Source organism: Schistocerca nitens, chromosome 4 (genome assembly GCF_023898315.1).
Source record: "Schistocerca nitens isolate TAMUIC-IGC-003100 chromosome 4, iqSchNite1.1, whole genome shotgun sequence".
Lineage (NCBI taxonomy): Eukaryota > Metazoa > Arthropoda > Insecta > Orthoptera > Acrididae > Schistocerca > Schistocerca nitens.
Window position 1 is genome coordinate 116,570,932 of NC_064617.1, and position 14,208 is coordinate 116,585,139.

Genomic DNA, 14,208 nt, shown 5'->3' on the forward strand with positions numbered 1-14,208 from the left:
ATGTCCTTAGGTTAGTTAGGTTTAAGTAGTTCTAAGTTCTAGGGGACTGATGACCTCCGATGTTAAGTCCCATAGTGCTCAGAGCCATTTGAACCACTTTTAACAGCGTAACGAGGTACCTTCAGTGCTGATGGATTTCAATTGCCTGTGTTGTTACGTACATTTTCTTTACTTCATTCGAGCAGGAAAATAAGTTTGTAATACGGTGTTGTACATTGAAGAATGTAACTTCCAGAGGCAAACACTGTTCCATCATCGCACAGCATTTGGAATGCTAAGTCCTTAGGAACAAATTCATTCGCACATGTCTTGAAGCCTTGACAGTCGAAGATTACAGTATACATCTTGAAAGAAGGTTACACACACACACTTGCTGCTGCTGCTCGTAGATGTCGACGTTATCGGTTCAGAGGACATGATGTGTTGAGCTCCAAATCACCCCCCTTAAGATAATTGTCCTAAAAGGACAAATTATCTCGGCGGGACAGTGACGCCGCCATCGCGACCTTGGGACGACCCGGGGGCCCCTTTTTTTTTATCAGTTGCTGACCCTCATGAATCGAAACATGACTGCGTCGCGTCGTTTCATGAGCAGGAAAATAATCCCAATGCTTGCAACAAATTTTTGGACAAGTGACAAACACAGAGGTATTCTGTACCGTACTATGTCAACGCTTGTCTCAAGGCCGTAGGACGGTCGACAAAATGTAACTTTTCTTCGTGGCAGGCATACATTATAAGTAAGCCGTGCAGGAAGTTTTCGCGACAGCGAATGAAATACGCACGGCTGCAGTGAGGTACTTTAAAACAGATTAAGAAAGCCTGAGCCACGCACGTATGATCAGCAGCAGCGAACAATCGGTTCCAACTGGCCTGCGCTACTGGCGCAGCGCCCAGGGCCACTTCTCATTCCATAGTGAATAAAAAGGTTTTCATCGCGCACTTAAAATGATAATTCTTTGCTCCTATCTCATGCGCTTGACAGCACGCAGAAGGACAGAGTTACATTCTCAGCAGCAGAAGTGGTAATTAAGTTTCAAATTTCATTCGCCAGACCAAAATTTTCCCATGTACCTACTTACCAATATGATCAATACCAATTTTTTCCATTAAATTATGTACTACTGGTATGTGCTGCCGACTCAAGAAATCCCGTTGAAGACTGAATTATGCACAAGTTTTTTCCACACAAAAGTGATTACAGAAAATCTTTTACAGGATGGCTAACGTTTAATTACACTGTCTGCTGTTAATTTTTTTCCATCCACTTGCACACACTTCACAGCATATCCCACAGGAGAGTAATCATGTAACACATCACTGATGTAAATCACAATAAATATAAAAGCTCTTATCAGTTTGTCCTACTTACGATCTAGACTTTATTCACCAAGATCAGGACAAAAAAAAAAAAATCCAAATAATCGAAGTACAGGAAGACAGTCTTTCAATGCATTGAGGTGACCCGAAGTTACGTAGTATTGTGTAACTGATATCATCACATACACTCTGAGACATTATGTTTCACTGCAGATTCATTCTGAACAAGCAGCACATCTCTAGCCAACGTCTATACTGGCAATAAATGTCCGGAACGGCCTAGGAATGGCCAAAGGGTAGGAACGGGTAAAGGATGAAAGAAAGGGAGAAAACGAAAAAGAGGAACGAAGGAAGGAAGGAACGCGCGAAGAAAGGGAGAAAACGATGAATATGGAAATAGAGGACGGTATAAAGGGAGAAAGGAACAAAGTTTATAGATCCCCTAACTCTGACTTCAGAGCATTTCTGCTCAAGCTTGAGAAAGTTCTTGATTCACTTTGTAGGAACTACCAGAAATTAGTTATAAGTGGTGACTTCAATATTAATTTTGTAGATGATGATGCACGAAAAAGGATGCTGGTAGAGCTAAATTCATATGATCTGGCGCAGATTGTGTTTTTTCCAACTAGGGTGCAGGGGAACAGTAGCATAGTCATACACAGTATTTTTGTTCATTCTTCATTACTAGATGGGCATTCTGTTAGTAAAAGGGTGAATGGCCTTTTAGACCATGATGCACAAATTTTAACACTAAAGGCTTTTCCACTCAAACAAATGTTCCATATAATTACAAACTATTTAGAAAAGTTAATCCAACAGCAATAGAGTTGTTTAAACCTTGTCAACGAACCAGAGTGGCAGGATGTGTAGAGTGCCAATAACATAGATTATAAATATAACGCTTTCCTTAATACGTTTCTCATGACCTTTGATAGTTGCTTTCCATTAGAACGTTCTAAACGCGGTACTGGCACTAAAAGCCAGCTTGCGTGGCTGACTAGTGGGATAAGGATATGATGTAGAACAAAGAGGGAATTATATCAAAATGTTAGTAGTAGTCACAATCAAGCTACAGTAGCCCATTACAAACAGTATTGTAAGGTGCTTAAAATGTTATTAGGAAGGCAAAGAGCATTTGGTATGCAAATAGAAGGGCTAATGCACAGGATAAAATTAAAACCTTATGGTCAGTTGTGAAGGAAGTGTCTGGTGAGCAGCACAAGGTCGACGATATAAAGTCAGTTCCTAGCAAAAATATTTCTGTTACTGATAAATCAAATATATGTACAGTATTTAACAATCTCTGCTGGTGAATAAAATGAAAATTTAGTTTCTACAGGGAATCATATAACTTTCTTGGCAAATGCCTTTCCGAGATTGATGTCTGAAACACTCCTCTGTGATACAGACAAGGGGGAGACTGAGTCAATAATTAAGTCACTGAAGACTAAGGACAATCAAGGATATGATGGAGTACCCAGCAGAATATTGAAGTACTGTGCTGCACATTTTAGCTCTGTATTTAGCCATATTTATAATTTCTCCTTTAGGAATGGTCAGTTTCCTGAACGATTAAAGTACTCAGTAGTAAAGCCGCTTTATAAAAAGGGAGAAAAGGATAATGTAGGCAATTTTAGACCTATTTCTATGCCATCAGTGTTTGCTAAAGTTGTTGAAAAGGCTGTATACGTAAGGATAACTGATCATTTTATATCACATGATTCGCTATCAAAGGTACAGTTTGGCTTTAGAAGTCTTTTAACAACTGAAAATGCTATACTCTCTTTTCTCTGTGAGGTACTGGATAGGTTAAACAAAAGGTTTCGAACACTAGGCATATTTTTTTATTTAACTAAGGCATTTGATTGTGTTGTTCACAAAATATTGCTCCAGAAGTTGGGCCAGTACAAAATACGGGGAGTAGCTCACAACTGGTTCACCTCTTACCTTAGTGTTGACAGCAAAAGGTCATTATTCACAATGTTGAGAATGGCTGTGATGTGAGGTCTGAGTGGGGTACAGTCAAGTGGAGGTACCCCAGGGATCGGTGTAGGGGCCACTCCTGTTCCTTATTTATATAAATGATATGTCCTCTAGTATTACGGGTAACTCTAAAATATTTCTGATTGCTGATGACACTAGCTTCGTAGCAAATGATGATGTGTGCAACATCGGCGCAGTTTGAAATAGTGCAGTTCATGACGTAAGTTCATGGCTTGTAGATAATAAACTAACGCTAAATCAAAGTACGTTTTTACAGTTTGTAGCACACACTTGAACAAAACCCGACCTTTTAATTTTACAGAACGGGCATATGATTAGTGAAACTGAACAATTTAGATTTCTAGGTGTTCAGACAGATAGTAAACTGTCGTGGAAAGCCCAAGTTCAGCATCTTGTTCGAACACTCAATGCCCCCATTTTTACTATTCGAACGGTATCTGAAGTAAGTGATCGTTCGACACGAAGATTAGTCTACTTTGCTTATTTTCATCCGCTTCGTATGGTATCATATTTTGGGGTAACTCTTCCGATTCACAAAAGACATTTTTGTCTCAGAAACGGGTAGTTCGGGCAATAAGTGGTGTAAGTTCGCGAACCTCTTGTCGACCCCTGTTCACTAGTATTGGTTTTATAACATTGGCCTCTCAATATATTTATTCTTTACCGTCGTTTCTTGTTAACAATACAGCTTATTCCCAAGAATTAGCAGCTTACACTAAGTCAATACTAGGCAGAAATCCATTCTGCATTTGGATCGCACTTCCTTGACTCTTGTGCAGAAAGGTGTGCAGTATACTGCTGTATCCATTTTGAATAAGAGAACACAAGAATTCAAAAAACTTTGTAGTAATCCACGCGCTTTCCAATCGAAACTTAAAGAGTTTCCTCATGGGCCACTCCTCCTACGCTGTCGAGGCGTTCCTTGACAAATTAAGCTGGTTCTTGTTGTATTGTTGACTGCGTTTGCTTAAACAGATGGACTGTTATTACTTTTATTTGTAATTCACATACTGACATGTTCCATGACCTTGGAAATTTGCTCCTCAATTTGATCCTACGGAACTTGACGTGTAAATAAAAAATAAATAAAATCAGCTCCAAATCCACTTGTGACCTTCGTCTCCGCGATCCTGTATTTTGACAATAACTGGCGAAATCATGAGCCATATACTTTTTGAAGCTAAGCCCCTGAATTCGCCTAACGTGATCCGAGGAAAAGGACGGCAAAGCTAAGCCAGGCCTGGTGTCCAGAGAGATGATCCACGCACCTGGTGACGTCAGGCGGTGTCTCCATGCCTGAGCCTCCTCGGCCGGCGCCAGGAAATTCGAGCCCGCGACCTTCCGTGGTGGCGGGTAGAGACAGCGGGAGCTGGCAGCACTCCGCGACCAGAGAGCACAAGTGATAAAACTGTGAAGTATTCGCGGTGGCGGTGCTGAGCTGTGCTGTGGGCGCCCAGAGATCTGAAATAGCGCTCCGCTGGCTCCGGGTCAGCCTGACTCACTCACTGCCCTTGTCCTCTGGCGCAGCCTCGCCTGCGCCAATACTTATATGGCCCAGGTCTCTGCATGGAAACTTTCGCGTCTTTACAGACATCAAAAACATTTTTTTGTCAGCCCCTTTTAGCATGCGGCGGCATGATGTGTCTTTGTTGACATTTTTAAACCATTTTCGACATTTTCATTACGTGCTCAAGTACTATTTGTACACCATGACGAACCTTTTTGTGGATTTCTTTTTACACACAAAAATAGTAATAATACTCTGAAACCTGTTATACAAATATTTGTAGTACGAGTAATTAGGTGATTTTGACATAATTATTATATGAACATTTATAAAGCCGTCTGCTTCCATTTGACAATATGCCAGTTCTTAAAAAACCATTACTGTTGACGACAGTGTGTTTGTCAAAACTTTTACTCTATAAATTTGATACAGTACTTAAAGTATTTGCATACAAGAGTTCCACAGGCTTCCAGAGGCTTTCGGCGGTTGTAGAGGGGACTAGTAGATAATTTTCGGTAATGAACCAATGTCCGGAAATTTACAGTTTGGATGTAAAATAAATTTGAATATAAAGCCACTTTCAATCTCCGCCTCATGGCACGCATGGAGCTGAGAAGATGAGCTCTGACCTGGGTTCACTAGAGCAGCCCATGGCACGGGCAATTTTTCGAGTAATCATTGTCATTCTCTTCTTCGTGACGACGGAGGTCCTTTTCAAAGTTTAGAGTGCTGCGCGTCCGTGGAACAGCACATTTAACCCTTATATTAGCGAACATACGAACCAGCTCCTTGCAGACGAACGTAGTCTGACGAAAATGTCTTAATACCTGTTGCACTAACCTATCCCGTTTTAGTCCGTGCATGCCACATAATCCTTTCTTCGTCGATTCTGCAGAATTCTTAACATTCCGCTTAATTTTCAGCATCTTTCGGTAACACCACACCCCAAACGCTTCGATTCTTTTCTTTTGTCGTTTTTCCACAGTCCACAATTCACTTCCACGCAATTCTGTGCTCCGAACGCACATTCTCAAAAATTCCTCAAGCCTCGATTTCTTGTGGCCATGAATACCTTCTTTGCTTTGCTAGTTTGGTTTTCATGGCCTGCTTGCTTCTTCCGTCATCAGTTACTTTGGTCCCAGGGTGCTAGAAGTCCTTGAATTCGGCTACTTCGTGGTCACCAAATTTGATGCTGATCTATTTTCCGGTACTCCTCAATAGCGTGGTTTACCTTTGGTTTTCCCTCAGTCCATATTCTGTGCCCAAGAGGAGAACACGGCAAGTGCCGTAACACGATTTCCCAGAAACTTCTAAGTGGAAGAGGAGTCAAAATAAGGAAACCCGTGTATTTTCTGAGAATCTACTCCTTTTGGACGTAAAGTAGGTGCCATAACCGCGCAATAATCGCAGCTGAAATGGTGGCCCAAGCGCTTTTGAAACTCGTTCGAAACCTGCTTGTTGTTTTTATTTATTTTTTCATTTATCTGCCCAAGTCCGTAGAAGGTTGCTACAAGAATGCTTCTTATCAACAACATCTCGCAAGAAGTGTCATACATGTGTGTATGGTATTTTCAGAGGTTGCAGTCTCTTTAAGTTCTCATATTCTTATATTCCAATCTTGTGTACGTGCGTACGTTAATTTATTCTTACGATTATTCTTCAGGAAGATTTGGTGCATTCTCTCGGATGATACCGATCGTAGAAACATTCGAAACATGGAAATTCAGAACACCAGGAGCATCGTGCGACGGCAGGTTTCCTAGAGTGACATTTCTTCGTATGAATCTCACTCGGAAAAGAAACACCCATTAACATTGCTGAGTTTCACGCGTGGGTAATAATTTCGCGGCAAACCACGCGTAACAGATCACTTTTCCGAAAAGTGGCGCTTGCAACGGATTGTCCACTAGAAGAATTTTACCGAAGAAAATTTCAAATATTTTTTCCAGTCTTTTTTTTTTCTTTCTTTTCTTAATTCATTCACTAGACAAACGAGACGTAGACGAATAAGGACAACGTTATTTTAACGTGCACTAGAAAACATTTATGGATCAATCTTCACCTGATATGAGTAGATACTTGCAAGTGAGAAATAAAAATAAGAGCTTTTGAACGCGACGCGCAAAAATGTAAAGCCGCGACGCTATCCACTGTGCCACCGCTTTGGCTGAACCCTTCACTCTCTAAAACGCGTATAAACTACTTTGAAAACTTTGACCGCCGGTGGAGTATACAGGGTATAGTGACCGGGCCAAATATCTCACGAAATAAGCGTCAAACGAAAAAACTACAAAGAACGAAACTCGTCTAGCTTGAAGGGGGAAACCAGATGGCGCTATAGTTGGCCCGCTAGATGGCGCTGCCATAGGTCAAACGGATATCAACTGCGTTTTTTTTTTTTGTTAAATAGGAACCCCCATTTTTTTATTAAATATTCGTGTAGTACGTAAAGAAATATGAATGTTTTAGTTGACCACTTTTTTCGCTTTGTGATAGATGGCGCTGTAATGGTCACAAACGTATAAGTACGTGGTATCACGTAACATTCCGGCAGTGCGGACGGTATTTGCTTCGTGATACATTACCCGTGTTCAAATGGACCGTTTACCAATTGCAGAAAAGGTCAATATCGTGTTGATGTATGGCTATTGTGATCAAAATGCCCAACGGGCGTGTGCTATGTATGCTGCTCGGTATCCTGGACGATAACATCCAAGTGTTCGGACCGTTCGCCTGATAGTTTTAAGGAAACAGGAAGTGTTCAGCCACGTGTGAAACGTCAACCACGACCTGCAACAAATGATGATGCCCAAGTAGGTGTTTTAGCTGCTGTCGCGGCTAATCCGCACATCAGTAGCAGACAAATGGCGCAAAATCGGTAATCTCAAAAACGTCGGTGTTGAGAATCCGACATCAACATCGACTGCACCTGTACCATATTTCTATGCACCAGGAATTGCGTGGCGACGACTTTGAACGTCGTGTACAGTTCTGCCACTGGGCACCGGAGAAATTACGGGACGATGACAGATTTTTTGCACGCGTTCTATTTAGCGACGAAATGTCATTCACCAACAGCTGTAACGTAAACCAGATTAATATGCACTACTGGGCTACGGAAAATCCACGATGGCTGGGGCAAGTGGAACATCAGCGACCTTGGCGGGTTAATGTACTGTGCGGCATTATGAGAGGAAGGATAATTGGCTCCCATTTTATCGATGGCAATAAAAAAAATGGTTCAAATGGCTCTGAGCACTATGGGACTTAACATCTATGGTCATCAGTCGCCTAGAACTTAAAACTAATTAAACCTAACTAACCTAAGGACATCACACACATCCATGCCCGAGGCAGGATTCGAACCTGCGACCGTAGTGGTCACGCAGTTCCAGACTGAAGCGCCTAGAACCGCACGGCCACTCCGGCCGGCCGATGGCAATCTAAATGGTGCAATGTATGCTGATTTCCTACATAATGTTCTACCGATTGTACTACAAGATGTTTCACTGCATGACGGAATGGCGATGTACTTCCATCATCATGGATGTCCGGCACATAGCTCCGCGTGCGGTTGAAGCGGTATTGAATTTCATATTTCATGACAGGTGGATTGGTCGACGAAGCACCATACCATGGCCCGCACGTTCACCGGATCTGACGTTCCTGGATTTGTTTCTGCGAGGAAAGTTGAAGGATATTTGCTATCGTGATCCACCGACAACGCCTGACAACATACGTCGTAGGCGCATTATCAATGCACGTGCGAACATTACGGAGGGCGAACTACTCGCTGTTGAGAGGAATGTCGTTACATGTATTGCCAAATGCAATGAAGGTGACGGACATCATTTTGAGCATTTATTGCGTAATGTGGTATTTACAGGCAATCACGTTGTAACAGCATGCGTTGTCAGAAATGATATGTTCACAACGATACATGTATGACATTGGAACAACCGAAATAAAATGTTCAAACGTACCTACGTTCTGCATTTTAATTTAAAAAACATACCTGTTACCAACTGTTCCTGTGCGGCTGGTCCCGGCGCAGGTTCGAGTCCTCCCTCGGGCGAGCGCGCGCGCGTGTGTGTGTGTGTGTGTGTGTGTGTGTGTGTGTGTGTGTGTGTGTGTGTGTGTGTGTGTGTGTGTGTCCTTAGGGTAAGCTTAGGGACTGATGACCTTAGCAGTTAAGTCCCACGCGTTTGAACATTTGAACCAACTGTTCGTCTAAAATTGTGAGCCATATGTTTGTGACTATTACAGCGCCATCTGTCACAAAGCGAAAAAAGTGGTTCAACTAAAACATTCATATTTCTTTACGTACTACACGAATATGTAATAAAAAATGGGGGTTCCTATTTAAAAAAACACAGCTGTTATCAGTTTGACCTATGGCAGCGCCATCTAGCGGGCCAACCATAGCGTCATCTGGTTTCCCCTTCAAGCTAGACAAGTTTCGTTCTTTGTAGTTTTTTCGTTTGACGCTTATCTCGTGAGCTATTTGGCCCGGTCACGATCAATGGACCACCCTGTATATGGATAAAACGAGAAACGTGTTCGGTGACTTTGACCCCTCTTCCACTGAGCGAAATTTGTGGTAAATTGGTTTATGGCACTTATGTCCTCACCGTCATCAGAATGTCCGTGCCATTTAATTACCCCTGATCTTCAGTGAGGATAGCTGAAGGTCATCCCCACCGGTGAACCCACCACCTGAGCGCCCTGCGATCGACCCCGGCGCCTGACACTAACTGCTGCCCTTGTTTGGAGAGGTCCCAGCGGCGGCGTTCCCGGCACCGTGACTCAGCCGGTGCGCGCAGCCTGGCGCAGCCACGCTAATGAGTGCGCCGCAACCCTACACTAACGACGCTAGCCGGGCGCCCGGCGCCAGACGCTATTTGTGGAGCGTGCGGCCCACCACTCATTCTGCGGTGGCCGGCCCGCAAGGCCAAGGCTGAGGAAGGAGCTAAAGTTGCGGACGGCTGACCACTGGCGACTAGCCGACAACTCTCTGTCGTGCGTCTTCGGTAATGGCGATCGTCATCCAAAACAATATATACTGATCAGCCAGGGCGTTTGACCACCCACCATATAGCCGGTATGTCCATCTTTGGTACGGACAACAGCGACGACGCGTCGTGGCATGGCGGCAATGAGGCCTTGGTAGGTCACTGGAGGGAGTTTGCAGCACATCTGTGCACACAAGTCACCTAATTCCCGTAAATTGTGGGGAGCAGGGGGATTAGCTCTGACACCACTTTCAGTCACATCCCAGATATGTTTGATCGGGTTGAGACATACCGAGTTGGGGGGCCAGCACACCCAATGTAATTCGCCACCGTCTTCCTCGAACCACTCCATCACGCTCCTCGCCTTGTGCCTAGCGCATTACGTTGCTGAAAAATGACACTGCCGTCGGGAAACATGAAGGGGTGTACGTGGTCTTCAACCAGTGTACGATACTCCTTGGTCGTCATGGTGCCTTGTACAAGCTCCACTGGACCCACAGATGCCCACGTGGATGTTCCCCAGCGCATAATAGAGCCTCCGCCAGCTACTCTCTGTACCGAACTACAGGTTTCAAGAAGCTGTTCCCCTGGAAAACGACAAATTCGCGCCCTCCCATCGGCATGATGAAGAAGTGATTAATCAGACCATGCAACGCTCTGCCAGTTCGCCAACGTCCAGTGTCGATGGTCGAGTGCCCATTTCCGTCCTAGTTGCAGATGTCGTGGTCTTTTCACTGGCTTATGCATCGGTTGTCGGCTGCTTTAGGAGTGCTCGACGCACTGTGTGTTCAGGCACGATTGTACTCTGTCCACAATTAAAGTTCGATGTCAGTTCCGCCACAGTTTGCCGTCTGTCCTGTGTTACCAGGCTGCCCAGCCTACGACGTCCGACATCTGTTATGAAGGGTGGCCGCAGAGTCCCACGGCGTCTGCACGCGGTTTCACGTTGGTTTCGCCACGTGTTTAAGATACTCACCACGCACTCCGCGAACACCCGACAAGTCGTGCAGTTTCGGAAATGTTCGTGCCGAGTCTCCGGGCAATCACAAACTGCCCTTGGTCAAACTCAGATACATCGAGCGCCTTCCCCATTCTACACACTGATACCGCATGCACTGAGCGCGTGTCTGACTAGCATTCATTCCTCGCCAGGTGTCGCTGCTACCGCCTGGACCGGTTTATGTGGACAGTCGCAATGGTTCTATTTGGTTGGTGCGGAAGTCACAGCAATTTTTTTTTTCATGCTGGTATTCCGGTTGCGGTGAGGTGGTTTATCGATTGTCATTTTTTATTTGTAGTTCACTGTTGCTATTTGAATTTACATATTGTCATTTGGAGATTGTGAGTGGAACTGTGGGCGCTCAAAAATGTAGTAACAAGTGCAGAAGTCCGAACATTTCCGTCGGATTCTTCTGTCTGGAGTTAAGTGGTGGGAGCAGCGGAGACAGCCAGTAACATTTTGCACCATGTACGGGGATAACGCCACTGGACAGACATTAGTGACTACCCACGTTCAGGAAGATCATCGGTGTTTTATGAGGATCGTTGAAACACATTAGTCCACAATGATACACGAGAGTTTACTCGAGAACTGGCAAATGTGGTGAATTGTGATCATTCCACAATCACGCGATACTTGCATGCGTTGGAGAAGGTTCAAAAATCGGGCCTGTGGGTACAGCATGATCTAAGCCAAAACCACCAGAAATCAGCGTGTGGCCTAATGTGCATCTTTGCTTGTTTGTCATCAATTGGCTAGTGAACAACATCGACCATTCCTAGCCCTGTGTCGTAACTAGTGTTGATAAATGTTGTTAATACAAGAAAAATAAGGAATGGTTGAGCCCAAACAAAGCATCAGGTCTCCGTACAAAGACCTGCGCGCATTCACAAATGATAATGATATGAATCTGGTAGATCAGCGACGGTGTGGAACCACGAATTGCTTCCCCGAGGTATAACCATCACTGCTGACATTTTTGTCAACAACTGAGACGTCTTGCGGACGCAATGCAAGAACAATGATCAGGAAGACTGCGTGAAGAGAGATTACTCCACGATAACGCCCGTCCGCATTCTGCTCGACAGACAAAAACACTATACAGCAGTTATGCTGGGAAGTTATTCCGCACGCACCTTATTCACCTGATCTTGCGCCCACAGATTTTCACCTTTCCCGCTCTCTATCAAACATCCTTCAAGGAACGTCTTTTCCAGATGAAAATGGGCTCAGATCATGGCTCGACGACTTCTTCGCTTCAAAACCACGTGCTGTCTACAGTCGCAGAATCGAAAACTTACCAGCATCGGCAGACTTGTAAATAGTGAAGGAGAATATATTACTGATGGCTGAAGCCTGTTTATGTGTACTTTTGTGGTTATTTAACTTGTGTAAAGACACTACCAACCTAAATTTACTCACACCACACAGAGAATACTAATAACTATCTTTTTCGTGTGCTTCAATTTGTTTCTGAGACAATATCTATTGCTGCTCACTCAGCGTGAGGGGAATGCTCTGAAGGAAACTGGGGGTTAAGCTTCCCGTCGACCACGATGTCCTTTGTGACAGAGTGCAAGCTCGGCTTGGAGAAGGACAGGGAAAGAAATTAGCCATGTCCTTTTGAAACAGCCGTTCTAGCGCTTGTCTTATGCGGTTGAGGTGAAATCACGGAAAACATGAACCTGGATGGCCTGATTGGCATTTGAGCCGCCGTCATCCCGAATGAGAGTTCAATGTGCTAACCCCAAGTGCCACCTCGTTTCGGCGGGACGTCCGGGTAACGGAAAATAAATGCTCAAGCTTTGTTAATTGAGTTATGCTCGCTCGGCCTACGAAGAAAAATATATGGCACGGACATTGGTATACCTATGTATTCGTATAACATGTCTGCTTCTTCCTGCGTATACTTGAATGTACTCGCCTCCTTAGCTTGGACCCGCTCTTAGTTGTGCGTTCTATATTGCATCTCTGAGGCAAACCTAACTGGACCAGGTTTGTGACTGTGGCTTCAGGACTTTCTAGTTGTACGTTGTTCTTCACGGGACGGAATAGTTAGAGCAGCTTCGGGAATATTTCAATGGAGTATTACATGACAGTTATTACTGCCTGCGATACATCTGAACGATTTAGTGGACGACATCGGATGCTCCGTGCGGCTGTTGGCGGTCGATTGTCTGAAGGTTGGTTGCAACCTCAGAAGACTGCAGGAAGGCTCCACAGGATCGACGTTTGGTGCAGGGACTGACAGTTGAGTTTGAACGCAAATAACCGTAGTGTACTGCGGGTGAACAGGATACAAGATCAGTTAGTGTTCGATTACACTATGCGCGGTAATTCACGGCAAACAGTAACTACCGTACAATGTATAGTAACGCCTGTCCACATAATACAGGAAGAACAGACGCCTGTCCAAATCACTGGAGGAATCATACAGAAATCGAATTTGTCCACAAAATAAGTGGCTCAAAAGAGACTCGTTTGGCCGATTTTTGAGTAATAGATGCACATCGTAAGCTATAAAAAGGAATGAAAAGCACCCATATGCCGGCTAACTGGACTTTGAAATATTCGTTAGCCTGAAGGAGGAAATATACCCCAGTTCGAGTTCGTCATCCCTATAACGGTTGGTATTCGTATCTGTTGTTCAGTTGCTTAAAACGTCTTGTTTGCAGTGCAGTAGAGTCAGGCGTAAGAGTTTATATACTCTTCATTAAAGGTAAATGAATAAAAGTTATACATATAGTAACTATATTAGATGGTTTAAATAAAAGCATGTTAGTTTGGCAAAAACGACGAAGTACGTGGAAACGTCCTCATTTTCGATTTCCAAATACAGGCAGCTACAATACTTCTTACCTAAGGGTCATTTAACTGTATCTGAGGTCATTGATGGTGTGGTGAAGAACACTTTCTTGTTGCAAAAGAACAAGAGTGGCCCACATTCCAACAGAAATGAGACGCACAATGGAAAGTTTCAGTACGAGACAAGAAGATCAAGGATATACGCAAGTTAGTTATAAGTCTTCCATACAAGTACATACCATTTTACGAGGTGCTGTTGGGGCCAACAACCGCTACAGCAGAGGACGATAAAAATGAAGGACAGTAATGATTCTATGTGTAAGTTCAAATGGCTCTGAGCACTATGGGACTCAACTGCTGTGGTCATCAGTCCCCTAGAACTTAGAACAACTTAAACCTAACTAACCTAAGGACATCACACACATCCATGCCCGAGGCAGGATTCGAACCTGCGACCGTAGCAGTCGCACGGTTCCGGACTGCGCGCCTAGAACCGCGAGACCACCGCGGCCGGCAGAGGCTTACTGACAATCTGAGAAAGAGGGGGTGGGGGTTGTAGT

At 44.1% G+C, this 14,208-nt stretch overlaps 1 protein-coding gene across 2 annotated transcripts in view; it reads right to left on the bottom strand.

Annotated features, from left to right (window-relative positions):
• Positions 1–14,208, bottom strand: part of LOC126251493 (uncharacterized) — a 386,831-nt gene that overhangs the window by 275,725 nt on the left and 96,898 nt on the right. Inside the window, exon 1 of one of the 2 annotated variants that reach the window (XM_049951962.1) lies at positions 4,593–4,633. The exons of the other annotated variant lie outside the window; for it this stretch is intronic. Coding sequence (XP_049807919.1) covers positions 4,593–4,618 — 26 coding nt within the window. The 5' untranslated portion in view covers positions 4,619–4,633. Of the gene's footprint in view, positions 1–4,592; positions 4,634–14,208 lie in introns of those variants that run through there. 2 annotated transcript variants of the gene reach the window in all.